At 38.7% G+C, this 27,345-nt stretch overlaps 1 protein-coding gene across 3 annotated transcripts in view; it reads right to left on the reverse strand.

Annotated features, from left to right (window-relative positions):
• XPNPEP1 (X-prolyl aminopeptidase 1) overlaps positions 1 to 27,345 on the reverse strand; it is a 39,219-nt gene that overhangs the window by 10,559 nt on the left and 1,315 nt on the right. Inside the window, exons 2-16 of one of the 3 annotated variants that reach the window (XM_015889953.3) lie at positions 24,504 to 24,598; positions 23,677 to 23,776; positions 19,939 to 20,059; positions 19,050 to 19,113; positions 16,177 to 16,281; positions 15,438 to 15,530; positions 13,929 to 14,072; positions 13,455 to 13,550; positions 11,287 to 11,368; positions 10,217 to 10,427; positions 8,390 to 8,479; positions 8,122 to 8,172; positions 7,057 to 7,115; positions 6,198 to 6,275; positions 3,102 to 3,173 (exon numbers count right to left, since the gene is read on the reverse strand). In XM_015889953.3, the coding sequence (XP_015745439.1) occupies positions 3,102 to 3,173; positions 6,198 to 6,275; positions 7,057 to 7,115; positions 8,122 to 8,172; positions 8,390 to 8,479; positions 10,217 to 10,427; positions 11,287 to 11,368; positions 13,455 to 13,550; positions 13,929 to 14,072; positions 15,438 to 15,530; positions 16,177 to 16,281; positions 19,050 to 19,113; positions 19,939 to 20,055 (1,262 nt within the window). In that variant the 5' untranslated portion in view covers positions 20,056 to 20,059; positions 23,677 to 23,776; positions 24,504 to 24,598. Of the gene's footprint in view, positions 1 to 3,101; positions 3,174 to 6,197; positions 6,276 to 7,056; positions 7,116 to 8,121; positions 8,173 to 8,389; positions 8,480 to 10,216; positions 10,428 to 11,286; positions 11,369 to 13,454; positions 13,551 to 13,928; positions 14,073 to 15,437; positions 15,531 to 16,176; positions 16,282 to 19,049; positions 19,114 to 19,938; positions 20,060 to 20,255; positions 20,432 to 23,676; positions 23,777 to 24,503; positions 24,599 to 27,345 lie in introns of those variants that run through there. The other 2 variants (XM_007438830.4, XM_088131611.1) reach the window with 2 other exon arrangements.

Genomic DNA, 27,345 nt, shown 5'->3' on the forward strand with positions numbered 1-27,345 from the left:
CTGATTTATAATTTATGTAATCTACCTAGCAGGCCTCCAAGACAGCATAAAATGAATAGCTAAAAATAAAATAACACAGAGGGTGAAATAGCAGGATAGGGAAAATAACTGCAGCAGCAGCAACTTTCCACACATACTAGCAGATTATCTCCAAACCCCCTAAATACAAAGTTTCTTCAGAATTCTATGGTGCAGCACAGATTCACAAATATTTCAGCCACAAGGTGATACTGAAAGACATTTTTAAATGAATCTGATACACATTAAAAAAATGTAATAATGCAACTTCCAAAAATGTGGCTTCCTCCCCGCTATAAATTGGCATGCTCAAAAGCACTTTCCCACTAGTTTGCCAGCATACTAGAGCAAAATGAAAAAGAAAAAAATATATATTCTAACAAATCCATTGTGTATCCCTCTGGCCTTTTTGGCACTGGCACCTCTCCTGCTTTCTCCTTATGGAACATTCCAAACTGGAGAACTGTCTGCATGTTGTTGTTGTCAGGCCAAGGAAGTTCAGAACCTTCAGGAGCAAAGGACTTGGCTTCATTGCAAGAAGCCATACTGAATGATCTCAAGCTCTTCCTAGTTCTGCAACTGCATGCAAGGATGTCTCTTTATTTAAAATTGCGACATGATTTCAAAAATGTTACAAGATTTAGTGCCAAGAAAGTTATTTTAGAGAAAAAGGGAAGTAGAAGATATACATTTCCTTATGTTGAACCAACCAAGATTGGAGAAACAAATCCTGTTAACATAGTAAAAAAAAAAAAAAGGGGGGGGGGACTTAGGGTACTGTGCTTTCACAGGGCTGTAGCACCAAAGAACTTAAAATGACAGTAGTAAAAAATTATTTGAAAGCATAATAGCAGTTAGATGTGTAAGAATTACCTCTAATCCAACCTGTTGATTTGATTTAGTTTACTGATTCTGATTCAATTCCAAAAATCAAACAAATCAATTACCCAAATTCATGTGGAAAAATTTGAAGAAATCCCACCAAATTCAATTTATCAGTCTGATTCAGTAATTATGAGCAACTTAATAAGACTCCAAAGCCAGAAGATGTCTAAGTAGAATTCTGCTCATCTATAGTGACAGAGGTATAAGTACGTGTATAATAACCACCAATACCAAATTATAAAGTAGAAAGCAAAAAATCTTCAGAATTTATTGGATGTATGGCAAACAGTAAAAAGAAGTGGATGCAAAAACATGAAAAACTGGATCCAGTGGGAGAAATTTTCAAAGTCCACCTAATACTATTATTTTGTCTACTTGCTGGATTATACCTACAAAGAATATAATCCTGCCTTAGTCTTTATGTAAAAGACTGGCCTTGTTAATAAAGTAAGTCTTTCATCTCTGTGATTCCTCAGAAGCCTTTACTAATCTGGTACGTTCTGCATGCCCTGAACAGCAGTCCTAAAATCGGCAGTCAGCAGACTCAATGAGGATTCTGAGAATTGTTATCAACATATCTGGAAAATTACATGTTAGGAAGGGCTGTTCTATAGGTTACATACACTTTGGCAGAAAATTTGGGGACTTAAATTACTTCAGTCCACTTACAAATTCATCAACATTAATGGGCATTAGATTGAAGTGAGAAATTTTTCCAAGCTGGTTATGTTCAGAGTTTCAGGCACTCTGCCCCACTCATGACCTGACATGAAAAGTCCTTCAATTAACTTTTCAACATCATCTAGTTCAGCTCTGCTGTCCTCACAGCTTGGAAAATATTATGGATGGCTAACTCATTATTCTCAAGTGGCTGCTTCTCATTGTAAAACTGAGAGAACCAATAATTAGACTGTCTGAGAAGAGAAAGATCCCATTGTACATCTTATCAAAGAACATTCACACAGCTCCCATTCAAAGGCCCGCTAAGAATGTTGGCTAGCAAAAATGCCAAAATTCTGAAGAAACCATTTTCTCCTGAAGAGCAGGTCAGGTCTGCAGCATTCCTCAAACTTGAATAAAACAGTTTAAATCTTTATTAAATCTTTCCAAAATGGGCTGAGGGAGTAGGCTACAATTTGAGTCATCCTCAGTTCAACTCTCACTTCTGCCCTGAGCTCGGTAGGCAGCCTTGGGAAAGTTACTCTCTCACAGCCTCAGTTTCCCATACGCAGTAACACTGAGAAGATTACAACTAGAAGACTGACATTAAATACTCTGAATGCTTGAAATGCTGCAAATGTTAAGCATTCTAATCTGTAGACAATCTTTAACAAATTTATGTTTCCCCCTCAAACTAAATGATTAAACTTCTGTATGTTTTCCTGGGAACTGGGGACCTTTCAAGCTAGTATCCAGGCAGGAGGCAAAGCTCTATTTCAGCCTTGATTTATCATAAAACAAACAAACAAACAAAGGTAAAATTAAAAAAACAAACAAATTCAACTTAACTATATACCAAGCTACTGCTGATTTCAATAGAAATTTATCTTGTGTGCAAAGTTTGATTATGTCTTTCACTAGAATATGCCAGATGTCCCTCTACCATTTATAGCCTCATTCTACCCTTAAGCACCCCTTAAGCTAAACTTAAGCTAAACTTCTGCATCCCCAAATGCTTTCTTGAAGAGCCAAGTCTTTATGGCCCTTCAAAAGTAGGAATACCGTAGGAAGTAGCAGGCAATGATCCAGGCAAATAATGTTATTTTGATATTTTGCCCATTGCAATGTTTTATTATTCTTTATTTGCAGAAAGCATATGTTCAGAAAAAAATTGGTCTCTGCTATTGCACCATCTTAGCAATACTATATTAACATATTCTGCATTCCTACAGAACATCTGCTAAAATATTAACTGCCCATCCATTACAGCTCGAGTTCAGCATCTGTACAGACAAGAAATCACAATGGAATAGACGATGAAATAAATCAATTGTTAGTTCAAAAAATGTTTCCCTATCCTTGTAAGAATAATAATAATTTGAGTCATCATTTTCTCAGTGCTGTTTCTTTAGAACAAACCTGAGGTGACTTACAGAGTTTATCCCTACTTAATACAGATCAGAAGGGGGACTTAGTGTGGTAACAGGTTTATTGGCTTCAAATAGGAGCATAAGCTGCAGGAATAATAACCCACTTACTTGTACTGAGCACCAGAATCCAAGAGATAGATCTCATTCAAGGACAAAGTCCTATTTGTTTCAGGAGAAGGCCTATTCAATAATAATAATACAAAATTATTGTTTCAACATCTTGTTTCAGGAATACAGTTTGTGAAAGTTATTGTTTAAATTATACAGTTAGGTGATTAACTTTGCCATATGTACATCATGCCTGGCACTAACACAGGAATGATCTCTTAGCTATAATAGTTTTGGTAAACACAAAGTTCATGTATAATCAAGACCTGGATGGGCATGGAGGGGGCTATTGCCTCTTAGAAATCTGGCATCAACCAAGAATTCAGGGCAGAGGTGGTACAGTAGCTACTGTCATCCAGGACACTCTGGAGCAGAGGCCCTACCCCACATATAACTAGATGTGAGACCCTGACTGATAACTAGAGATCAGTTGGGATTACTGCCACTGTACCACCCTCCCTACTGGAAGTTCTTTTGCAGGGTTGCTGTGAGGAATATGCTAGACATTTGTCAGATAAAGTCTCACAGATTTGTTCCAAGCTGGACTCTGGCTTTGAAGTAGAACCCATGGAGGTGATTCAGTCTGGCTCTGTTACATGGGATGAATTTGATCTTGTTAGTCCTGATAAAATGGACAGGTTCTTGGAACAATAAGCTTAGCCACCTGTATATTAGACCCATGTTCCTCCTGATTAGCTAAGTCCATCTGGCCGATAACATGTAGTTTGGTCCTGGCAGTGGTGAATTCATCTTTGAGGAAGAGGGCTGTCCTGCTGCTGTTGAATGAGGTGATGGGTCACCCCCTCCTCAAGAAGCCATCGCTGAACTAACCACATTGGACAACTTCCATCCTGTCTCTAATTTCTTCTTTTGGGGGAAGGTTGTTGAGAAAACAGTTGCCCTGCAACTGCAGAGGACTCTGGAGGAAGTAAATTATCTTGACCCCTTTCAGCCAGGTTTCAGACCTTGCTGATCAAAACAGCATTGATTGCACTTGTGGATAACTTCTGGCAGGAGCGGGATGGATGTGGTACATCCATCCTGGCTTTCTTTGACTTCTCAGCGGCTTTCAATACCATCGTGGTATCCTTCTGGATCAGGACCAGGGGTTGGGGGAGGTGGGTGTACAATCTTGCACTGGTTCTCCTCCTTCCTCCAAAGCCACTTCCAGTCAGTGTTGGTGAGTGGGGAGATGTCTAACCCTAGGCTCCTTTTGTGTGAGGTGTCTCAGAGTTCAACTCTCTCTCCACTTCATTTAACATCTATATGAAGCTTCTGGGGGAGGTCATTTGAAGTCACAGGTAAGATATCATCAGTATGCTAACGATACCCAGCTCTACATTTATGCCTGAGCCAGCCAAGTGATGTTGTGGGTGTCTTGTCTTGGTATCTGGAGGCTGTGGGGGCCAGGATAACAGGCTTTGGCTCAACCCTAGCAGGACTGTGGCACTGAATCTGAGAATCTGAATCCAGTGATTTCCCATCTTGTACTGGACAGGTTTGCACCACTCCAATGGAACAGGTGTGCAATTTGGGATTCCTCCTTGACTCATAACTCCTCTTAGAGGAACAAGTGGCAGCCATGGCTAGATCTTAGCACAGCTTCTTCTTCTGCACCAACTGCGCCCTTTCCTGAACCAAGAGGCACTGGTCACAGTCACTCATGGCTTGATTACCTCACAAATGAATTGTTGCAATGCTGTCTATATGGGGCTGCCCTTGAAGAACATCTGGAAGCTTCAGCTGGTTCAGAATACAATGGTGTGGGCAGTTATGGGCTCACTTTGATGCATTCATGTTACACCTTTGCTGCATGAGCTGCACTGGCTCTCAATATGCTTCTGGGTCAATTCAAGGTGCTAGTTATCACCTATAAAGCCTTTTGTGGCATAGGGCCAGATTATTAGTGGGACTGCCTCTCCCTGATCATTTCTACTGATCCCATCTGATCAGGCAAGAAAGGATGCTGCAGGTCTCATCTATTGGAGAATATCATCTTGTGGGACTCAGAAAGTGGGATTTTTCTGTCACAGCACTTGCCCTTTGGAATGCCTTATCTTCCAAGAATAGATTGGCCTTACCCTGCCAGCCTTCCAAAAAGCCTTAAAAATCTGGATGGATTCCCAGGCATTGGAGTTTAGGAGGTCAGCTGGACCCTGTGGGATGTTCAGTTTATCAGATACATTTTTTACCTCAGTGGTCATTATAGATTTTCTATATTAGTTGTTTTTTAATTGTTGTTTTATATGGTATTTTTATCTGTTGTCAGCTACCCAGAGTTGCTATGATGAGATGGGAGGCTGTAAACATCTAAATAAATAAATAAATAAATAAATAAATAAATAAATAAGGGCAACTTAATTCCTTGGATTAAACTATCATGTATTGTGTTATACTTACATATTTACAAAACATGGGTAAATACAGACTATGGTAGTTCCTTTTCCTTCATCTTTAACCATCATTTAAATCTGTTTTGGTTTCTATACTAAAACAATCACTCTGACCAAGACTCACTTGTTCACTGAAGCTATTTTTAAGTCTTCTTTTAAAAAGGCAGTTTTTCAAACTCTAAGTCATGCAGCCCCTGACAACAGGGATAAGCCTGTCCTCACATTTCTGTCTTCTATAGCAACAATCACAGGAATTCCATTTCAGACAGTTTCTTGGTAATAGTTTTGAACACCCAAGCAGCCAGAAGAGAAAGGAACCAAATCTTAAAGCCAGCCAATATTAAGCTTTCTACCTCTAGGTGGTCATGGCACAAATCAGATTCTTCTTTGTTGCTTCTCCCACACACAGCTATAAAGACAGTCCAAGAGAGTATGAAGACTCTGATTCTCCCCACATAAGCTAAATAGCCAGAAGTCTAGAGTAATTCTTCCACTGATGGAGATGATCATTTCAGGCCTAAGAAGCCTCAAACATGACCGTATTTGATGAGTTGGGATGCTGGGAAAAGGTTTGCTCACAGCAACCCAGTTATAGTCATCATTTTGTTCCTTAATTTGAGCTAAGCTGCTAGATACTATCATGCTAGAAGCCTTTTGGGTTATACAATCAGCAGTTAAATGCAAGGACTTTTATTGCTCTTACTTGTAGTGAATGATAGCACCATTTGGGCCTGTACTTGAAATGGTAGCAAAGCTCAAGTCAACAAAGTTTTCTTGCTGGCTGAAAGAGACATACATTTCATGAATAAGAATACCAAATCACTGGAAACAACCTCAGATTCTTCCTAGCCATGTTCCCTTCAGCTGACTCTTCTGTACCTTATTTGCCTGTTTTCTTTTGCTAGGATTATCATTCCCCTTTAGCTGGGTGGGATTTGAAATGCTAAGAACTATTACAGGGAGAAGATACACAACTCTGAATGCTTAGAGACCAAGGCCAACCAAGGTCTTCATCTTTCACTACTGCAGTTCAGTGAGGGAAGTTGATTGGACATGCAGAATCTAATGACTCTAGATTGGCCATACAAGCCAGGACTTGTTCAACTTACTCTAGATTAATAATAGGTAGGAAACCAAGATTTGGAAGGCTGAAATGGAGGGATAATCAGGAGCTAGACTAGTGGTCCCCCCAGGGACATCTATCTACAGTGGTTAATTGTTAGATGGAGTGGTGCAGAATAGATTCTATATCCAAGTTTGTTAATTTTGTCTTAAAAGTAGAGTTGAATTTACAGTACTAAAAATATTTTAATTTTTAAAATTAAAAATGGCTAAAATCTTGCAAGATAGCCAGATGGAACAAGGTATCTGCTCTCACATGAAATCTCATGAGATTTTGTGGCGAGTTTTTATTTTTAAAAGCACAATTTCTTCATTTTTTGGAATACGCAAATTTCTTCATTTTTGGCATGTGAAATCATCTAACAGTTCCTGCCATCTGTAAAGTTTGCTGAACCTAGTCTGCAGTAACCCATGACAGCCTGCTTTAGTCTTTTTCTTACCTACGAAACTCCTCTGCTTTCTCTGCTGCTATGATTTCCGTAATGTTGCCTTTGGGAACCTGGCAGACATCAGACAAGGTTGCATTAAATCAGTACAGTAGCATTTCCTCAGTCTTACTTTTTTTTATTTTCTGCAGACCTACATTTTCTTTGATAAGTCACTGTCAGCTTCCCTCCCCTCCATAACATGGTAGCCTTCAATATGTGGAGTGACAATTACAAAGTGGTCTAAACATCAATTACAAAGAGCTCTGAAGTATATAGATAATCTGGAGCATTCAGTCCTAGACTTGGGATGGAAATCACACTGGTTGCTCTCATGGATGACCTGTAGTAGGGCTTGGAAATAGGAGTGTGACCATCTTTGTCCTACTGGACTTTCAATACTACTGACAACACTAGTAGGACAGTCTTCAACACTACTGACCACACTACCCTTTGGGGCTACCTGTGAGAGCTGGAAGTTCGAAGCACCATTTTACAGTAGTTCTACTCCTTCCTGAGTTGCAAATTCTGATGGCAGGAGGGGAGAGGCCAGGCCCTTGGACATTTCATTATTAGGTGCCCCAGAGTTTGGTCTTTTCTCAACTATTGCTCAACATCTGCATGGCTGGATATAAAGACTGGAGGTGGCATCCAGCAGTTCAGAGTGAGGTTTCACCAGTATGCAGATGATACCCAGATACCTTTATCCTGGGCCAAATGAAAGATGCAGCAGAAGTCCCTACACAGTGCCTGGAGGTCTTCAGGACACGCATGGGAAAAAACAGGCTCAGCCTCAACCCAAACAAAACAGAGTAGCTATTAATTAAGAAACTTACTGCTTGCAAGATAACAGGTTATGTTCCCCCAGTAAATGTAGACCCACAACTTGATGGCCCTTCTGGACTCATAGCACACATTACACCTCTGCTGCAGGACCCACATTAGTCATTACCCATAAAGGCCTACATGGCTCAAGGTTGGTTATCTGTCTGTCCTAGATCCATGATGCTGTTATGCTATTCACATAAGTGTTCACTCCAAGTAATACTTCTCTTATAACAAAATTCCATAAAGCCATACCTCCTTCTCCAGCCAATTAAAAAGCTCACACAATGCAACAGCATCCTTAATCTGTTATTAAAATGAGAAGAAAGAAAACAGTTAAAAGTATAAAAGAATTTGGAAAAATCCATCTAGTGGTTGCCATATATATCAGCAGTCAATTGCAATGAAAACAATTCTTCCCACAGCCAGCAATATCTCCATGCTGCAAAAATGAGTAGAACCCATAATTTTCTGTTTTTTGAGTAGAAGACTGTTGCTTTAGGAAAGTGGGCAAATCACTTACATGAGCCTTCCTCATGCCTTCAGCTTCCGTCACATTCTTCACAGCTTTTGCCATGCAGATGGGAGTGTAGGGGGTGAGGTAGCGGTGATCCTGAAATATAGACAAAACAAAAGAAAAAAGCAAAGTTTGGTGAAGCCTGTAATACCTAATGATTCAGAAGTGGCAGAGCCACTACACCAAGCTATGTTTTCTAATGCTTCAACATCATCTCTGGGCTGGGATCATAATCTGGTCAGTTACCCGTCCCCAGATTCCCTCTTTTTTGCATTTATATCCTTCTTGAATGAAGCTCAGAGCATCAAAATGATAAAAGATAAGAAAGAAAAGGGTGGAACTATTAAACTATTTTGGTTCATTTTTCTCCCATATGAGAGAGATAATTGTAAAAAGCAGAATGAAAGGACATGATTAATGCTTGAAATTAAGAGACATGATCAGGGAATAACTCTTTATTCAAAAATAATTCAAATTTTCAGTGTCAGAAGAACTGCATAATAGGCTACTGAAGGAACTTGCTGGTGTTCTGGCCAAATTTTTATGCAAGAAATCCTGGAGAACTGGCAGACAACTAGAGGAGAGCAAATGTCCCTATCTTCAAAAAGGGGAGAAAGGAAGATTCAAGGAATTATGAATCTAGAACATACCACAAATAAATTAATTTGTAAGCATCTTGAAAACTATGTGGTAATTTGCCAGATGTTAGCATGGATTTATCAAGAACAACTACCAAATCAATCTTATCTTGTTTCTTTTCTTTTTTTTAAATCAGGCAACTTTTGAGGAAATTCTATAAATATAATGCATTTTAATTTCAGCAAGGCATTTGACACAATACTCCATGACATTCTGATTAGCAAGCTAGTTAAATGTGAACATTAATTAAATTAATTAATTAATTGTAAGCATAAGAATTAAGGAAAAACAGGTTCAGGCCTTGGTCACATAATTATCATTTTTTGTATTAATGACTTAGATCAAGAGGTGGAGGAGATGCTTATTCTATCTGCAAATGATAGAAGTTGGGTAAAATAGCTAATATGGGGGGGGGGGAATCCAAATGATCTTCATAGATTAGAGAAATGAGCTGATGATAAGAAAATGACATTTAAGAGAGACAAATGCAAAATTATTCACTTAGGAAATCAAGTGCACAGAGAATACCGAACTTGATAAAGAGTACTTGTAAAAAGGGTTTTGGAAGGCTGATTGCAAACTGAACATGAGTTAGTGGTAGGATATGACCACAAAAACAGACAAATGCAATTTTAGGCTGCTGAGCTGCTTTCATATCAGAACTGTAAAATAAATAAATAGTTTATTTCTCCAGCCTTATTCACAGCAAAACCTCTCTCTCTCTCTCATTCTCTGATTTAGATGCTGATTATCTCAACTGCCTGTCTTTTTCTAATTCAACATTTTTTTCAATAAATTCTTTTAGCGAGCTAGCTATTTCCTCCTGCCAGAAAGCACAGCAGCTTCCGAGAGCTTGGGTTCAGAGTTAACAGCTAAAGAGAAGGCTTGTGCAGACACACAGAAAAGAAAGTATCTGGAGAAACCGCCTGTTAGTATGTACACACCAACAGAAGAGAATATCTGTAGCTCAGGACTGAACTGTGGAGTCCTTGGGGTTCTCTGAGCTTGACTGTTTTCTTGCAAATGTTTCGTTACCCAGCTAGATAATGTCTTCAGTGCTAGAATGGAATGGGGTTTGCTCAGCAAACCCGATTCCATTCTAGCACTGAAGACGTTACCTAGCTGGGTAACAAAACGTTTGCAAGAAAACAACCATGCTCAGAAAACCCCAAGGACTCCACAGCACATACACACCTTGGGAATGGCCTGAGTCAGGGCATAGCTGGCTTTATCACTGAGCCAAACTTTTTCGTGCGGAGACAGAGTTTCACAGACTGATTTCAGAACGGTTAGGATGGAATCATATGGCAGCACTTGTACGTGCAATTCGGGGTCCTGAGCAGAATCCAGAAACAGATGCTCTCTCACACTTGGATCTACTAAGCGATTGCCATCAATAAACAACCTAAAAGAGAGGAGTGAGAAAAGAAGCAAAGATGACATTTCTGGGATAACCTGCCTCTTTAATAAAGGGGAGACAATGACCCAACTGTGTCTTTACATTTATGGAAGGTCCTTGGGAAGGCCCAGGGATCTCTCTTAAAGAGCTGCCTTCATTCCTCTGACATTCAACATTCAACCAAGGGGCTTTGGGAACCCTGCAACATGGTCATCTGCAACCACAGCTTTAAGACAACTACATCATGGTCCAAAGAATGCAAGCTAAATCCATTTCAAGAGAATTAATAATACAGTATAGTTGGATACATTCATTTATTGACAAATTACTACGTTACCTTTGAGGACAAGAGCTCTCACAAAAATAACTTTAAGAGATATTAAATATGGATGCATATCCAAATTAGAGTCACCCCAGGGTACAGTTTAACTGTTATTCAGATCTAAGTTTGATACATAAAATTCTGTACAACTCTTCCTAAAGTGCTTTTTAAAAAGCAAGTATCAATATAATGTTGTGTGCTAATTTTAATGCAACGTTTCTACATAAACAATGTTTGAGTAAAGAATGATGAAGTCTAGCAGACCTGGATATTGTTACTATTAATGACACCTAATATAAACATGAAGCATAAATTATCCCAGGATAATCACAGAGCTTCAAAAATAAAAGAAAACTGCTTAACGGGCTTTAAAGTCCTCATATGTTACATCCATTAATACTGATTTTGGAAATACATATACTTGTCAATACCAACACTACTTTGTTTTGAAAGATTGTATGTATATTTCAAAAAATAAAGTAAATAAAATAAAATACTGCCAAATGTTAGTGAAATTAGTGAGAAAGTTATAGTTCTTCTTACCTGATGGTATCTATCCCTATGATAGCATAAGCAAAAAACACTGGATTATATTCCACGTCAGATCCTCTAAGATTAAAGAGCCCTATAACACAATAAAAAAGTAGTGTTACAGCCTTTTTTAAAAATTTTATTGAGAAGAAGAAAAAAACCACATATAAAGTGCTTTAACAAAAAAGTGAAAGAAATACAACAAAGAAAAAATTGTTAATATGACATACCAGAAACAATTACAATTCTATATATACTTATCTAATGCAAATATTATTCAAGTACCTATATATTTCTAAAACATTTATATGACTATCATTTTTTTTTTAAACCTAATGTATTTTGTAAAAATGAGTCCCATATTTCATTATACTTGTCCATACAAAGTCTGCGTCTACAGGCAATCCTGTAAGTAGCAAGTGCAATCAGGTCTTCAATCCATTGAATAAATGGGGCCATACGTTTATCTTTCCAATGCTGAAGTATCAGTCTTCTAGCCATGGTAAGGGCACAGAGAATCAAACCAGTGTTATAGCCTCGAATAACATTCAGCCAACCTTTCAACCAACCACATCCTGATCCAGACAAAAGGAAAATGGGCAAAGCTGTACCCTTTCAGAGCTTTTGCCACAGGATGGCACTGTAAGACCAGACTACAAAGTGCTTCAGGTTGTGGTGGTTAACACAGAAAACCAACTTGGCTGAAGTACATTTTCTCAACTTTGTTTCTCTACATTTGCATTACAAAAATATGCTTACGCGCATAATAATAAATTATGAAGTAATGAATCAACATGTTGCATGGAAGTGTTATGTGAAGGCACACATTTTGACTTACACAGTTCAGAAAGTTTAAAAAATTGCTAAAATATCTAAAATATTTTTCAAAAGTACATTTGTGGCACTTATATGCCAATTCACATATTTCCTTTCTCTATATAACCATGATACCAGAGAGAGTTAGTAATGACTGAATGGAGAGATAAAAAGTAGTGTGTGTATATCCTGGTGTATTAAAGATTTCCACCTGCAGAGTTAATACTTCCCAGATGTAAACCAAACCAAAAATTTGAAATGTTCTCCCTTATACTAACCCATTAAATAACGGAGGGCATTTTTCCCAATATAGGAGCAGGCAATAAATAGAATAATTGCTTTATCTGTACAGGAATTAATTTCCCTGTAGGAAGAGGCAGCCCAAAGAACCAAGCATGAATCAGGTTGTCCCTTCACTGAAAATATGCCAGGAGTCAAAATCCAGCTCACCCTCTTTCAGACAAGAAGAAGTCATAGACCAAAGCTGAATGAGGGGGGTTTGCTGAAGGCCATTAATTGTCTCTACCACTCTACAGGAAGACTCCAGTTCAAATCCCACATACTTTTTATTGGGCCACATTAGGCATACCTGAGACTGCAGGCACTCCCCTAACCCTTGCTTGTGGGGCCTGGAGGCCTCCAAAAGTTGTCACCAAATTGCAGATAAAGCAGGAAATGATTAACTACACAACTGGGGAGTAATCGTACTAATAATATTTAATTAAAATGAGAATCAAATTACATCATACTTAGTTTTGTCCTGGCCTTCTTTCTGGAGCCTAATTCATAGCAGGCCACCCAAACCCTGAGCACAGACGTAGCCCAAGAAAACTCGCTCGGCCTTACTTTAGACAGGCATACCGCTAATCCGGTTAACTCTATGCAGTGGACTCTTGGAAACCTAGGAGTGGCAGCGTCAAGAAAGCAACCATGACCTTCAAGACCTGGGGCTTTTTCACCCATCTAAAGCTGACTGCTTGGCAATACTGGAGACCACCAGCCTCCTTCTCTTCACTGTTGATTGCCATTGATCAGCCAATTCCTCTGATCTCTGGTTCAAAAGGGTTGCTACTGACTGACTGGATTTTCATATTGCACTAAGTCACAGGGTGGTTCATCTGATCTGGGCTTAGGATGTTATGGGAAGTCAGCTATGTGATTAATAAATCTTGGTTTTACAGCTCACTGTATTTTATGAGTCCAGCCTATTATGTTTTTTTCAGCAAGCTGTGAGTAGGCAAACCATGGTCTAAGAAACAATGGAGTAATTGTCTGGACATACTACTGGACTTTTCACTACTGATGCACAGAAATCACTCAATATAGCAATAAAATAATGCTGAATGGCCCATAGTGGTACTCACAAGCCACATCATCCAAAGCTGTCACAACAAACCAGAGAGCTTTCCTCTCAGACATTTTGCCCCGCAGAGCTGTAATCTTTTCTTTCCAACTGATCCCTGCAACAGACAACTGAAATTAGAGCTCAGCCAAACTGGAATTCGGACAAATGTACAACAAAGCACTTCTTGCTGCAAATGGAGAGCATTTACCTATACTTCATGACCAATGCCTGAACTATTTTTATATGAATTAGCAAATATTAAAGTGACAAAAATGGCTTCAAAGTCTCATGCGGCCTCATCCCATTTCCTGTGCCTCTGGGCAAGATAGAACTAAGCAGGAAGCCTGCAGAGCTTGACATCTCATCATCCACAGCAATATCGCTGACCTGATGCCTGCCAGGTGTGGGCTAGAAATTCAGAAAATTTGGAGGGTATCATATTAGGAAACCATGTTCAATGCTATATCAGCAAACATAACTGGGTTCTTCTTACCTGTGAAACTGAGATCTAGTGTCATCAGAGGCTTGCAAGGTCGTGGTGGCCGATCTGCCCATATGGCATCAATCAAATTATCTTTGATTGGCACAAGAACATGCCCAGCACATTTCAGAACTTTGGACATCCTCTTCCACTGGTCTGAAAGATGCAGAGAGAACCAATCTGATATATTCCTGAGTTCTAGAGTTAGGTAAAGCTAGGTAAATTCATCCTTCACCACAATCTGCATCCTTCCAGCTGTTGTAAATTCTACTCCCATCAGTTCCAGCTTCATGTTCAATGATGATGGGATTTGTAGTCTACAACATCTGGAAGGACCTAGGTTAAGAAAGATGGTTTAAATTAAATATTGTCCCAACCCCCTTCTTCCCCCCAAAACAGACAGGCAGTATTCCCCATAGTTGAAAGTTGAAACCACACCCCCACCAACACTGGGAGGGCAAGCTACTGCATATAAACAGGGAGAAAACCCCACACTCAGTAGCACTGATGACGTTACATAGTTGGGTAATTAAGCATCTGCAAGCAAGCAACCAAGCTCAGAGAGCACCAAGGACTCCACAGCTGAAAGTAGAATAGAGATGTATTATACTTCCTAGCTTCCTGTTTTAAAAGAATAATAGTTGTTATCTCATGTGGAAAAAAATGGAGATGAATAGACAATTTTTGTAAAAGATTCACAAACCATGGTGTGATTCTAGAAGGAAACAAATAGTAAAAACAATGTTTTTGGAGAGAACTGATTACTACAAACAAGTCCAACATATCTGTAAGATTTGTTGGCAGCTGAAAACCCACTCTTCTGTTATACCAGGTTATTTTATTGCCTTCTGAAAAAAATGTTCATTTCTGTGGGCCATGATTTCTAGCATCTTTTTCATTCCACTGCAATTACTGATGTATGCAATAATGAACATATTAAATAACACTTCTCTCTAGTGTACAAAATGCAAGATAGGTAGCTAAAAATTCCCCACTCATTAACAGTGTTCCAAACCTGCTGCATCCTAACTAACAGCAGGTTATATGCACCCAAATATCTTGTTTTATTTGTTTCTGTCAATCTCCTTATACCCTTAAACAACAAATTACATGGGGAGAATCCCAATATTTTAAAATATTGCAAGCCTATGAATAAATTAAAAAAAAAACATAAGCAAATTCAGCTAAATATTCATAGTAATTTCTATTGCATAATTATATTTTAAAGCTAAGGAATTTGACGGTTTTAATTAAGGTTTCTGGATACTTCAAGAAGGATAGTCCAGATACAGACCTACTCAGAAATAAGTTCCAGTCAATTCAGTGGGATTTCCTGCCAGATAAATGTGCTCAGCTATGGGTCAATCAAAAGCAATGGGAAAAGTTAGCCATGCTTTATACCCCACTGATTGCACACAGAACAAAGTTGATTGGGGTCCCCCTGAAGGTGAACAGTGGATTCGGGCAAGATGGAAAAATTTAACCCTTTACACTAGGATGAAAGCATTGGGACAAACTCACCAGCAGGAATAATAGAAGGATCCACACCAACTCTGGAACCTTGGGGAAGTACACTCACAAGCCAGTCCTCCTGAGCAGGAGTGTCTTTCAGCCCTGAAAGGAGAAAACCACAAAAGACAAGATTGCAAACTTCAAAGCAAGGCTAGCACAGAGACCTTGAAAGCAAGATGAACTGGATAGGATAATAGCCTTGCTTCCCACACGGAAATCACTGCATTCTCTTGGATAGACAGAAGCATCCTGGGAAAGTAAAACAGCAAGCCCTATTTCTGTAACATCCACATGAAGCAGCAGTGTCAACATCCTCTTTAAAATATTGTTATGATGAATATTAATTTTATTTATATTCTGATTTCTGCCTGCAGGCCACTTAGCATGGCAAAACCAAGAGTTAGAATGCGTCAACTAATAACAGATATAACTCTTTAACTGAAGAATTTAGTTTATATAATGTAAAGTACTGGTTCAAATAAAGCAGGTATGTATGACATTTATCAGACTGAGTGCCTCCACTGGTCTTGTAGCATGCCAGGAGATAACTTTCCAAACAGTAGGTAGAACCAGGTTAAAAGCTGAATGTTGTGTAATTTCACTTATATAAAGTATATGAATTAAACAGAATTTGTTCTTATGTTTAATAATTTCCCCTTTTTCTCATACTACATTGAAGCTTCAGGTTGGACACTAAAATAATTTTCTGGGTAACGTGAAATAAACCCTGGTTTGGGTTTGCACACACCCATCTTCATAAGTGTCCAATTGGAATCCATTTGTTGGGTTGCCTGAAGGAAGTAGCGTCCATCTGTCCACATGGCTGCATCTTGCTCTGTTATAATGGCAGTTCCTGTCAGAAAGCAGAGAAGATAGCTGAATTAGAACTACAGACACATCAACAGTCATTGTTCTCTCTTAATAAATTCCAGAAAATAAAATATAATCAGATGGAAAACAGTTTGTTCTAAAACATCTCAAGCACAGAGTTCTGGAGTTCTTGCTGAAAAAAAAACTAAAAAGAAGGAAGCTACTTCTTGCCTACTAGGCCAAGCCACTGATGACTTCAAAGTTTGAAACTCCTACCATGAATGTGTCTTGCAGTATTAAAATGGAAATAATTGAAATCATTTCCCTCTAAATCAATGTAATATTGAATATATGAAAAAAAAATGCTGATCCTGTAAGACAAAGTTCTTTGTGCCAAGGCAGCAGAAAAGACTGGAAACAAAAGATGATTAAAAGTATCTGAATGGTCGCTGAAGATCAAACCATTAAAAAAGGCACTTCAGCAAAGTAAGGGAAAATGCCAGTCAGGGCATTATGATAGGCACTGTGATCTATGATTAAAGGATGGGAATTCACTGGATGATTTGATTCCTTCTAATTAGAGGGCCACCAGAGCTATATATATCTGACTTGTTAATTGGCTAACCTTATTTTGCTTAGCAGGCAAACAGGAAGCCATACAAAAGGTGACTTGACAATGTTAGCACTGCATGTTAATCAGTGGCTCAGCTTGAAACTAAACCTAGATCTTAAGACTACAGTGCAATGCTTGAAGCCACAGGAAATGTTGCTAAACGGAACATGCTGTTCTTATGCAAGAGTCTCTCTCTCTCTCTCTCACACACACACACACACGCACACACACCATTAATGTTCAGTGCCCAGTAATTTCAGATGCAAAAAATGTTCTTTAGGGAGACCAGCCTTGGCTAACTGATATTGTTTACTGCAAATCCCTGAGTACAAGCATCCTATTTTCATTGGCCTTGGACAGAGAAAGGAAAGCTGCAATTGCTCTATGAAATAGCTAACAGGATTTTTGTTTTATTGGAGGGTCATCTAAGGGTCAGAAAAAGCTCATTACTGCCCTGGTATTACATCACCAGTCCAGCTGGTGTGCATGCTGAAAGGGGAAGCAACAATTCAAACCTTTCAAAACTTTTTCCGCCCAGCATGTAAACTGCAAGACCAAACAGTTCTTCAGAAATGAGTTAATCACTGTTTCTCTCTCTTGTATACATACATACAAATGTTTATCAACACTGTTATAATTTCTCCTCCCCAATATACACAAGAGAGAAGCGGGGGGAGGGGAGGGGAGGGGAGGGGAGGGGAGGGAAGGGAAGGGAAGGGAAGGGAAGGGAAGGGAAGGGAAGGGAAGGGAAGGGAAGGGAAGGGAAGGGAAGGGAAGGGAAGGGAAGGGAAGGGAAGGGAAGGGAAGGGAAGGGAAGGGGGTGTCTCCAACTATGTTTACGGCTGCAGTCTGATGTGTACTTACCTGAATGCAACCCCTTTCTGGATAGACATGGACAAAATTGCATTAATGTATAAGGCTACAATCTCATTCACACTTATTTAGAAGTAATCCCATAGGGTTTTACTTGAACATAAGAAAAAAGAAAACAGAATTGTTGGGAACGCATATGAATGTTGCTAAGAAGATTTGAGTGTAATATATCTAGATATGCAATGGGTGCACAATTTGCAGGCCTAAAAATGATAGTCAGTCCCCTTATGTCATCTGGCCTACTTGGATCCAACACCCTGAAAGCAAGCAATTCAAACCTTTAGAAAGTGTGATCTGTCCCTTCTCTGACAATCTGTTTAGTGTCAGGAACAGGAAAAAAAAAGAAAAGAAATGGAGGTGGGTGGGCAGAAATAAAGAAAATGGGTGGTCCTACAGACCATCCTACTGAAATTATGTACATTATGAAGAGTCAGAAGTGAATGAACAACTCCCCATCTTTCACCTTGTCCTTGTCCACCATTGGCATGTGGCCTCAACAGATTACCCATTATCTGTAGTCCATAAAAGAAAAAATGTTGAAAAGCTTTAAGATATTGTCATATCCTTCAAGGAGGAAGCTGACATGTGGTACCCAAGAAAGTTCTCTATTTACTTTAATCACTGAATATGGGATTAATAGAACATCAAAGTCTCTGAAAGTAGTTTAAATAGTCAAGCTTTATGGGTAGCTCTCTATGACCATCCATACTGATATTTCATACTGTTCCCTACATGTCTTTCATTGGTGTTATTTGGATGAAAAAAATAAAAGAAAAATAACAAAAAGAAACTATCACTTTTGATATGCAACTTAACATTTTTTCCCAGTGTTCACATGGGATTGCCAAATGTTAAAAACAGATGACTAGAATGCTCACTTAATGCATCTGATGTATCTATATCACTCCACACATACATATATGACAATGGCTCAATGAATACCAGTGGCAGCATAAATAACATTTTATGTATAGAACAGCTTATGCAGAGAGTATGCAAACTTTTCATTTCCCAGCTTTAGTCAAAATTGAAACTAACCCAAAAAGAAATACAAAACATCTGGGATTTTTTTAATGCTAAGTGATATCTTGGGGACCATATTTTACAGGTGTCTATCTGAACAAAGTTCATCTACATTTAAAAACAGACAAAAAGGAAAGGATGTTCAAAAGAAAAGAAATATACAACAGTTTAGCTTGTCTCTATAACTTAGTGAGAGACACAGAGGTTCCCATTTTGGGCCCCATTCATATGAAGAGAGATTTGGCATTGAAAGCTTAAGAACTGCCAACTTTAATAGACTGAACACAATTCTAGAAATTTACCTGCTGAGCCATTAAACCCACAAATGAACTCCCTTCGGCAGTCACAAGGTGCAATGTATTCACTCTGAGGAAGGTAAAAATAAAAAGCGAAGCTAAGGATGATCAGAGACCAAATGTAATACAAAATACACATAGATTAACTTTGCTTTCCTACTATTATTCTTTCAGTCTTGAAACAAACACACAGGCAAAGATCTTGGCATATTCCTCATCAGATGTCTTTGTATCATTAAGAATATAGTTCAATAACAACAAATACAATTCTTCCACTGGATTATCTTAGATCTGTCTCCAACCTTCCCTTTCTCTTCCAGTGTCAGTTAACCATTTAGTATTACAGCTGATCCCTATATGGTGATTAATCCTAACTATGATTATTTGAAACATATTTCATACCATTTAGGGAAAGTTATTTCTACTAACAATAATTAAGATGTGGAGTTCCCTAGGCTGGTGGTGCTGGGGGACCTTAACTTGCCTTCCCTTGACAAGGGGTCTGGAGTGGCCTCAGAGTTCATGGCTACCATGGTAACCATGGCCCTGATCCAGCTTATTGTGCTGTGCTTTACAAGGAAGAATTGTTTATCTACAAGTACGGTGTAATTGTCTGCAATGAGGAAGCCTTTGTGAGCTTGAACACCAATCATGTTACATTTGGGATTGCATGGAAGCTTCAAATGTACAGTCCTATATAAAAAGGCTACCTCACTGCAATTGTACCTTGTTAATGATCACTGATCATTTCACTGAAACCACAGCACAAATTACAATTGGGAATGGCTGTTCACTGCAGTCTGTTTGGTGAAAGTTACACTTTTTTGTATTGTCTGAATTGAGCTTTAGTGTTTTTTTCTGAATGGCATTTCCCAAGCAGAAGACAATTCAATACCTGATGAGCATCTCCCGAGGGCACAATGTAGGCTTGGATGGGTTCATGAACGTATCTGGAATTTTTCATCACCTGCCGAAGCTGCTTAAGCAGTTCTGTAGTTATTTTCGGAAGCATGGTCCTACCAGAAAAACAAGTTAAAAGCCTTGTTGCTTTTGTACTGAAAAATCAAAATTCTAGAAAATACTTCCAGAATTCTCAAGTAGAATTTTTCAAGTGAAATTGTTTATCTTTTATAGCCTTTCCCAACCTTGCACAGTGCAGATATACTGGAATGGCAGCCTATGGAATTACCACTCGTTGTGGTATTGACTTGCCTTTGAAAAGTCTTTATGTATATGCGTGCCTTTGAGTCAGTCTTGACTCCTGGTGACTGGACAAGTCCCTGCAGTTTTCTTGGCAAGGTTTCAGACGTGATTTGTCATTGCCTTCTTCCTAGGGCTGAGAGAGTGTGACTGGCTCAAAGTCACTCATCTGGCTTCGTGCCTAAGGTGGGACTAGAACTCACAGTCTTCTGGTTTCTAGACTGATGCCTCAACCACTACACCCAACTGGCTCTCTAGGAAAAGACTAGCAGACAAGAAAGAGAGAAAGAGAACTCTTGGAAACACATTCTATATTTTTAGGGCACAATAGAAAAGGCCATAATCTTGATTCACTGAAGATCAGCCTTCTCCAATCAGTACAATTCTTTGAATTTTAGATTTAGCACATCTTTCGCAGAGTGCCCAGTCACAGAAAGGCTGGTGTAGTTCATCATGGGCCTAAGTGCTTTAGGCTGGTTGCACAATTACTTCCTTGATAAGCTCTCACAGATCTTACGTTAATAATTTTGAATTATTTGGCAGTGGGTAGCTGATAGAGGGTAGACTGGAATAAGCTGTATGTAAAGGAAACATTTGGAATTAAAAAGCAACAGATGCTTTGAGACATGAGAGAAGGGCAAGGACACAGAACAGGAAGGAAATAATTCACAAGCTGCTGCTGTTCTCAGTCATAGAGAATGTTCTGGGAGCCATCACCTCTTCTACGTTATTACATTTCCTTGCCAGGAATAAACAGGAGGCTGTACAAGCCAGGATTGCTCAAGGATTGTTTTCCAAGGTGGGGATAAATACTTGTTTGTTCTGAAAGTTCGAATCTAGCAACATTAGCCATATTATATTCCACAATCCCTTCCAAATTGAAGAAAGCATAGATCAGTAGTTAATGTGTTGAACTAGGACTGAGGAGACTCAAGTTTAAATTTCATTCAGGCACAAAATTTAGCATGTAACCTTAGGGTAGTTTCTTAGTCTGATTTCTTATACTGATCTACCTCAAAAGGTTATTGGCTCTAATGGCATACACTACTTCTGGAGTTGTTCAGCAGCTCAAATCTGGAACATGAACATTTTCTTTATATATCTATCCTATGTCCATTATTCTGGAACAGAGCTCCACACAGCAGTATGCCATTCATGTGCAGCACTGAAATGATACGTTCTATGTTATATGCACCTAACATCCTACCTGATAATTCTACTTCACACTTTATGTTACAAAGTCCTGTAATAAACTATTTTCAACAACCCCATCTAAAAATTTAAGGCCTAACCACAGACAAAGAACACAAAACAGAAAAACAATGAAGCATTATTATTCTTTGCCCCCTTCATTTTCTCACAGACAAAACAGAGTTAAGATCTAGCTCTTTTAAAGTCCCCCCCCCCCAGACTTTTCAGGGATCAGGTACACTTTTTGTTCAAACAAGCCTTTTGTGACCATCATTTTTTTCACCATATAGCTGTGTGGCATACAGGAGCAAGGTGCAATGTATTCTCAGCCATCAACTGAAGATCAATGCTCAAAAATTGCTCCTTATAAGACTAGCTTGGTTAATGTTCTGGTTCGTCCTCACACAATTCTAGCTCATAATTATAAATCTGGAGGCTCTAACATAAGCTGTGCATTCTCAAATGACTCCATTGCCTAAATAATATAGATCTCACTGGACCATCAGATGGAATGTTTGCTATAAAAAGTACTACTGACATATTTTCAGATTAGCCAGGGTTGTACCTGCATGATTAATTTGGCAGATGGTAGATATTCCTTCAGAAAGCAGAAGAAAGGGAAATCTAACATGTACAACAAACTACTCACACACAAATTGTCCCTGAATAAACTTCTGAAAAGTCATTGTGTTTCATTTACCATGATACAGTAACTAGAAAGCATTTTTTTTCCTAATTCAAGAATTTTCTACCTAATCAAGATAATTATATTTCTAAGGGGACATTTCTGTCCCTTGGAAAATTATGCTGTGCTAAAATGGGTTTGGAGAGGGTGGCAGGGTGTTACTCTAATATTGCAAAAGAAGAAACTGTGCCACAGCAACCATTCTTCTTCAGACCATTTAGAAGAAAATTATCATCTAACAACATCTTCCATTAGCTGGTGTTCCCCAAATGTATTGGAACTTCAACTCCCAGAATCTCCAGCCACATGGGAATATCATCTCAACAGATCTGATGAAACAAGGTAGAAAAAGCTGACTTAGCATTGGTCAGTTTTCTAACCTCCCTGGCAGAACTATTAAAACTTTTTTTCCTGCATTTCCTTACAGGATTCTTATTTATTATCCCTACACAAGTCATGGTGCCTCAACAAGCATTAGATCAACTGAAGCACTGCTGTTTGACAGAAATTCCACTGCTGATTAATTTGCCTGCAAGTCCCCGCTCTAATATGTACCATGGCCATTGATCCACTAATGAAGCAGAAACTGCCTCTAGCAGGCAAAAATCAATCTGAAACATGGCATCTACTAACCAAGCTTTGACAACAGCATAGCTCACTGACAATAAAGATGACTGAAATACAGTTTCAAAATTGAGGTACTAGTCTTCTGCTGAGATGAAGAATCTAAGGGTGCTCCCATTCTCCAGAACAATTATTTTAATTTAGGAGAATTGTGAAATACATGACAGCAAATAAGCTGGGTGTAAGAGTGATATTTCAGTATCATTCAAGTACCTACTATATTCTAACCAGATGAACCACTAATTATATATTCTTTTATCTCACATTAGTCTGTTTTAGAACCATACTTTATGACTAAGTCAACACTCCACATTCAAATACCTATTTACATAAAGACTAAATAATGGCTACAAAGATATCATTTTATTTTACTTGTTTAAAAATTATACCTTTGGACTTCTATCTCTGTTCCATGTTCTTTAGGGCTTATAAGACATTCTCCCATTTTTCTGCCAAATGAAACAAGCAAACTTTTCTCACAGATGGTTAGATACCATTTTAGGAAGGAAGGAAGGACAGACGGACTGACTGACTGACTGACTGACCCATTGGTCTCCTTTCTTTTATATCATGTGCCTACTACCCATTCCGCATCTTGAGAGGAACACATTAACTTCAAATTATGTATCTCCAAGGCCTCTGCTATAACACTATTCAACTCCTAGCAAAAGGGCTGTCCTTTTTCCTCTTTTCCACTTCTTTTTGGTGGGTCATTAGACCAAATTTCTGTGTTCTGAAGCATACAGCTCACTTCCCTCATTTCATACCATACTGATTACAATCAGGCAGTAAGTTTGATATTAAAGTAACAAGCAATAGCACAAGGGGTATTCTAAAGCCAAACAAAACCGAAATTAAGTATTTGTATCACTATAAAATAAACTTTCTCAAGCATTATTCAACATCATCTTCCCTATATTGCCCACATTTTACCTGTTCCAGGTGGTTATCCCTCCGAAGCCCAAATTTCCCAGCCTTGGATAGTGAAATCACTCCTCCGTTCTGTTCTTGCTCTTCATTAACTCAGCAATGCCTGACAAAGCAAAGGGCAAAATTTCAAAGGTAAGGAGACTTTGGCCACAATAACCTCTTTCTTCTCATAATGGATAATTGCAGATAATGACTGTTGCAAAAATAGACTGTACTAGTTCACAATAGCAGAAGAGAAGGCAGTGTGACATTGCAGGGGGGGGTAGGCTGGATTGCAATCTAGATTATTCAGCCAGAAAGCCCAAGTCCGTGTCAAACTCTTAACATATTTCACAGGACTGGATTGTTCAGAACATAACAATCACATGTGTTACACTCAGTTTCCTGAAAAAAACAGAATGAGGCTATAGGCATATAGACCAGCCTTCTCCAACTTGGACCAAGTGCCACAATTCCCAACCAACAAATCAGAAGGGTAGCATTCCTATAGCTTAAAACTCATATAGGAAAAAAGAAAACAAATGTGCAAGGAGAACAATGTGTATTTTATAGGAAGATATTGTGAGCTATTCGGAAGAAAAAAAGATAACAAAAATTACTTATTCATTAACTTTTGTTCCAGGAACAAGTAAAAGTCATTGATCCCTTGAAATGCTACCAGGAGGAAGAATTCCAAAAAAGGAATATTTTTTTCAGGGTTCCATTCAAACCCATGCCTCCCATAGACTACTGCAACTACATGAGCAAGGAACTGATTCCTTTTCCCCCCTATAATACATTCCTTGCTTTATTTACTCCATCACCCCCTCAAAGAACTTGGCATAACTTACCACTCAATACTTGTACTCTCCAGGAAGTTGCCTTAATTTGAGCACTTCCTACACAGTAATTTCATACTTCTTTGTGAGTGTCCTCACTGCTGCTCCTTGGAATAGGAAAAATGAGGAAGAAGAAGATAGAAAGGCCACTCAGTAGGCCAAAGGGAGGAGAGGAAACTTGTAATTTCAGCCACTACCTCATGTCATCCCTGTTTTCATCTTTTCCTTGCTGTGCTAGTTTTTGCAGTGAAGGAAAGTGTTTTCACAGTGAAGCAAAAGCAAACCACTCCAACTGCTCCTGAAGGAAAAAGTTATAGTGGTGAAGTGCAATGGCACCTTGTTTTGAGGAGGAAGGAGGGAAGAGGCAAATCTCAGGAGCTAGAAGAGGAGTTCCCACCAATGGAAACCAGTGGCCCTGCAACTTCAGAGGAAATGCTGCAATAATGGATATTGAGGCAGCACCCGAGCAGAAGATAAGCAGCTTGGCAGCTGAAGATTTCCCCAAGATAGGCAGTGTCATGGGGACAGAAGACAGCAACACCAAATCCAGATAACTGCACCTTTTTGCATGGAAGGTGTCGTAATCTAGCATCTCAACTACCATGCCACGTCAGTTTTACTTAATTGAATATAATTTCCACACTGCTTTTCTATTAAAACTAATCAAAGCAGTATATAAAATATAATTAGACCAAGACAACAGGATCATACGTTCAATTAAATCATAAGTAATGACAATATTACTAGTTTTCCAGCACCTGTTCTCTTTGATTTGCAAATTAATTTCTAAAAACTAACACTTGAAAGGTAAAAGAGACAAAACAAGAGAACTATTTTAAGGCTTTACTTTAGAAACTAATGTCATTGAATCTTGGATTGTTTTGTCTTCAAATTTTCCTAATGAAAATGAATAATGAAATGAGAGAAACAAAGACTGTACTTTAGCAGGATCTGCCATTAAGTCTTTTCTGTAGCACAATTAAAACCAACGAACAGCCCCGTCCTCTGTGTTTCAAATAGCTTATTCTTAGGGTGCTCATCATTTAAATTTAACACTGGAGAGTTAAGGGTTTACATTAGATAACTAGTCATTAAAATTGTACAAGTTTCTGATTTCTCTGCTATGAAAAGTATGTTGAGAGTTGAAATTTAAAAGTATGGATTTAAAGTAAATCACATGAGGGGTCATGTTTATTTACTTGTTTTGGGTTTGGGGTGGAGGAAAAGAAATTTTAATTAATGCTAAAACAGATTGTTTTTTAGTTGTTTAGTTTCAGGTGGTGGCCTAGGAAGGAGGCGGCGGTGAGTTCTAGGCCTCCCTTAGGCTTAAAAGCTGCATGGGTGACTTTAGGCTAGTCACTCTTTTCAGCCCAACCCACCTCACAGGGTTGTGGTGTGATGTTTAGTATTTAAGGCTCCTGAATTGTTGTTCAGAAGTTCCCAAAACGTCTGAAGCACCACTTGAATACCATCAGCATTTGCTGATTTTGTTGTTTATTATATTATTTTAGTCTGGGCTATCTGTCTGATTTAGAGTTTTTAGCTTTTTTTTTTTAATGTTTTTTCTAGTTTGGTATGCCGCCCAGAGCCCACTAGAGTTGGGCAGCCAATAAATTTAAATAATCATAATCATAATAATCATAATAATAATAGGTATGTTTTCCACCTTGACTTATATCTACATAAAAAAGGTGGGATAAAAGTCATCATCATCATCTTAGGTGCAATCCCAAAACTTCTGAAGCACCACTTGAATACCATCAGCATTGACAAAATCACCATCAATCAATTGCAAAAAGCAGGTTTACTTGGAACAGCTTATATCCTGCGATGATACCTTTAGCATCATCAAACAACAATGTCTGCCTATCCCAGGCCCTTGGGAAGGACTCGATAGGTGGATAAAAATGCCAAAACCAGTCTAAACATCTCGCTGACTGTGTGACTATTATTATTCTTATTATTAATATTATTAATACATGCATGAAATCTTTTACTAAAAACTAAACTTTTTAGTTTTTTTCCAAAATAGTCTTGGTAGTATTGGTACCAAGATATTTGGTACTTTTATCTGTTAATCGTGTTTAATAGTGAGTTCACTTTCCTAAGAAATCAGTAGCGGTTCAAGAACATCTCATATTTAACTCTGATTCTACCACAAACTTCTAAGGCTGCTTCAGAGAACACTTTTATTGTACAATCACCCTGCCTCAAAGCTATGGAGAATCAAGATATTGTCTTTGATTTGTACTCCCTCTGTATTTTCCCATATACAGTGGTACCTCGGTTCACGAACTTAATTCGTTCCGCGACTCTGGTCGCGAACCAAATTGGTCGTGAACCGAATCAAATTTTCCCATAAGGTTCAATGTAAATACAGTTAATCTGTTCTGACCCCTCCGAATTTGGTCGTGACCCAATTTTTGATCGCGTCCCGAATCAAATTTCCCCATAAGGTTCAATGTAATTACGGTTAATCCGTTCTGAACCATATGGTTTGTTTTTTTTTTAAACCGCAAAAATATGACACAAAGTACAGTACGAAGAGAGAGAAAGCTAACCTTACTCGACGCGACTTCTGGCGTGGAGGACAGGAAGGCAGGTGGGGAGGCGTTTATTGCTTGGAGGGAGAGTCCCCCTCCCTACAGGAAGCCGCGACCACGTGTCACGGGAGGGAAAATGGCCGCGGATCCTGTTCCTCACCCGATGCGGAGTTCGCGAATGGAGGCAAAATTTTGCAACCGGAGTTATTCTTGAACTGAATTGTTCATGAACAGAAGCGTTTGTGAACCAAGGTACCACTGTACTGGGTTCACTCATTGTGTTAGGTTATGGTTTATCAAACTTGTAGGAT

This window comes from Python bivittatus, unplaced genomic scaffold (assembly GCF_059951505.1).
Source record: "Python bivittatus isolate LINGU-HERP-01145 unplaced genomic scaffold, Pbiv_v1 ctg000980_np1212, whole genome shotgun sequence".
Classification (NCBI taxonomy): Eukaryota; Metazoa; Chordata; class Lepidosauria; order Squamata; family Pythonidae; genus Python; species Python bivittatus.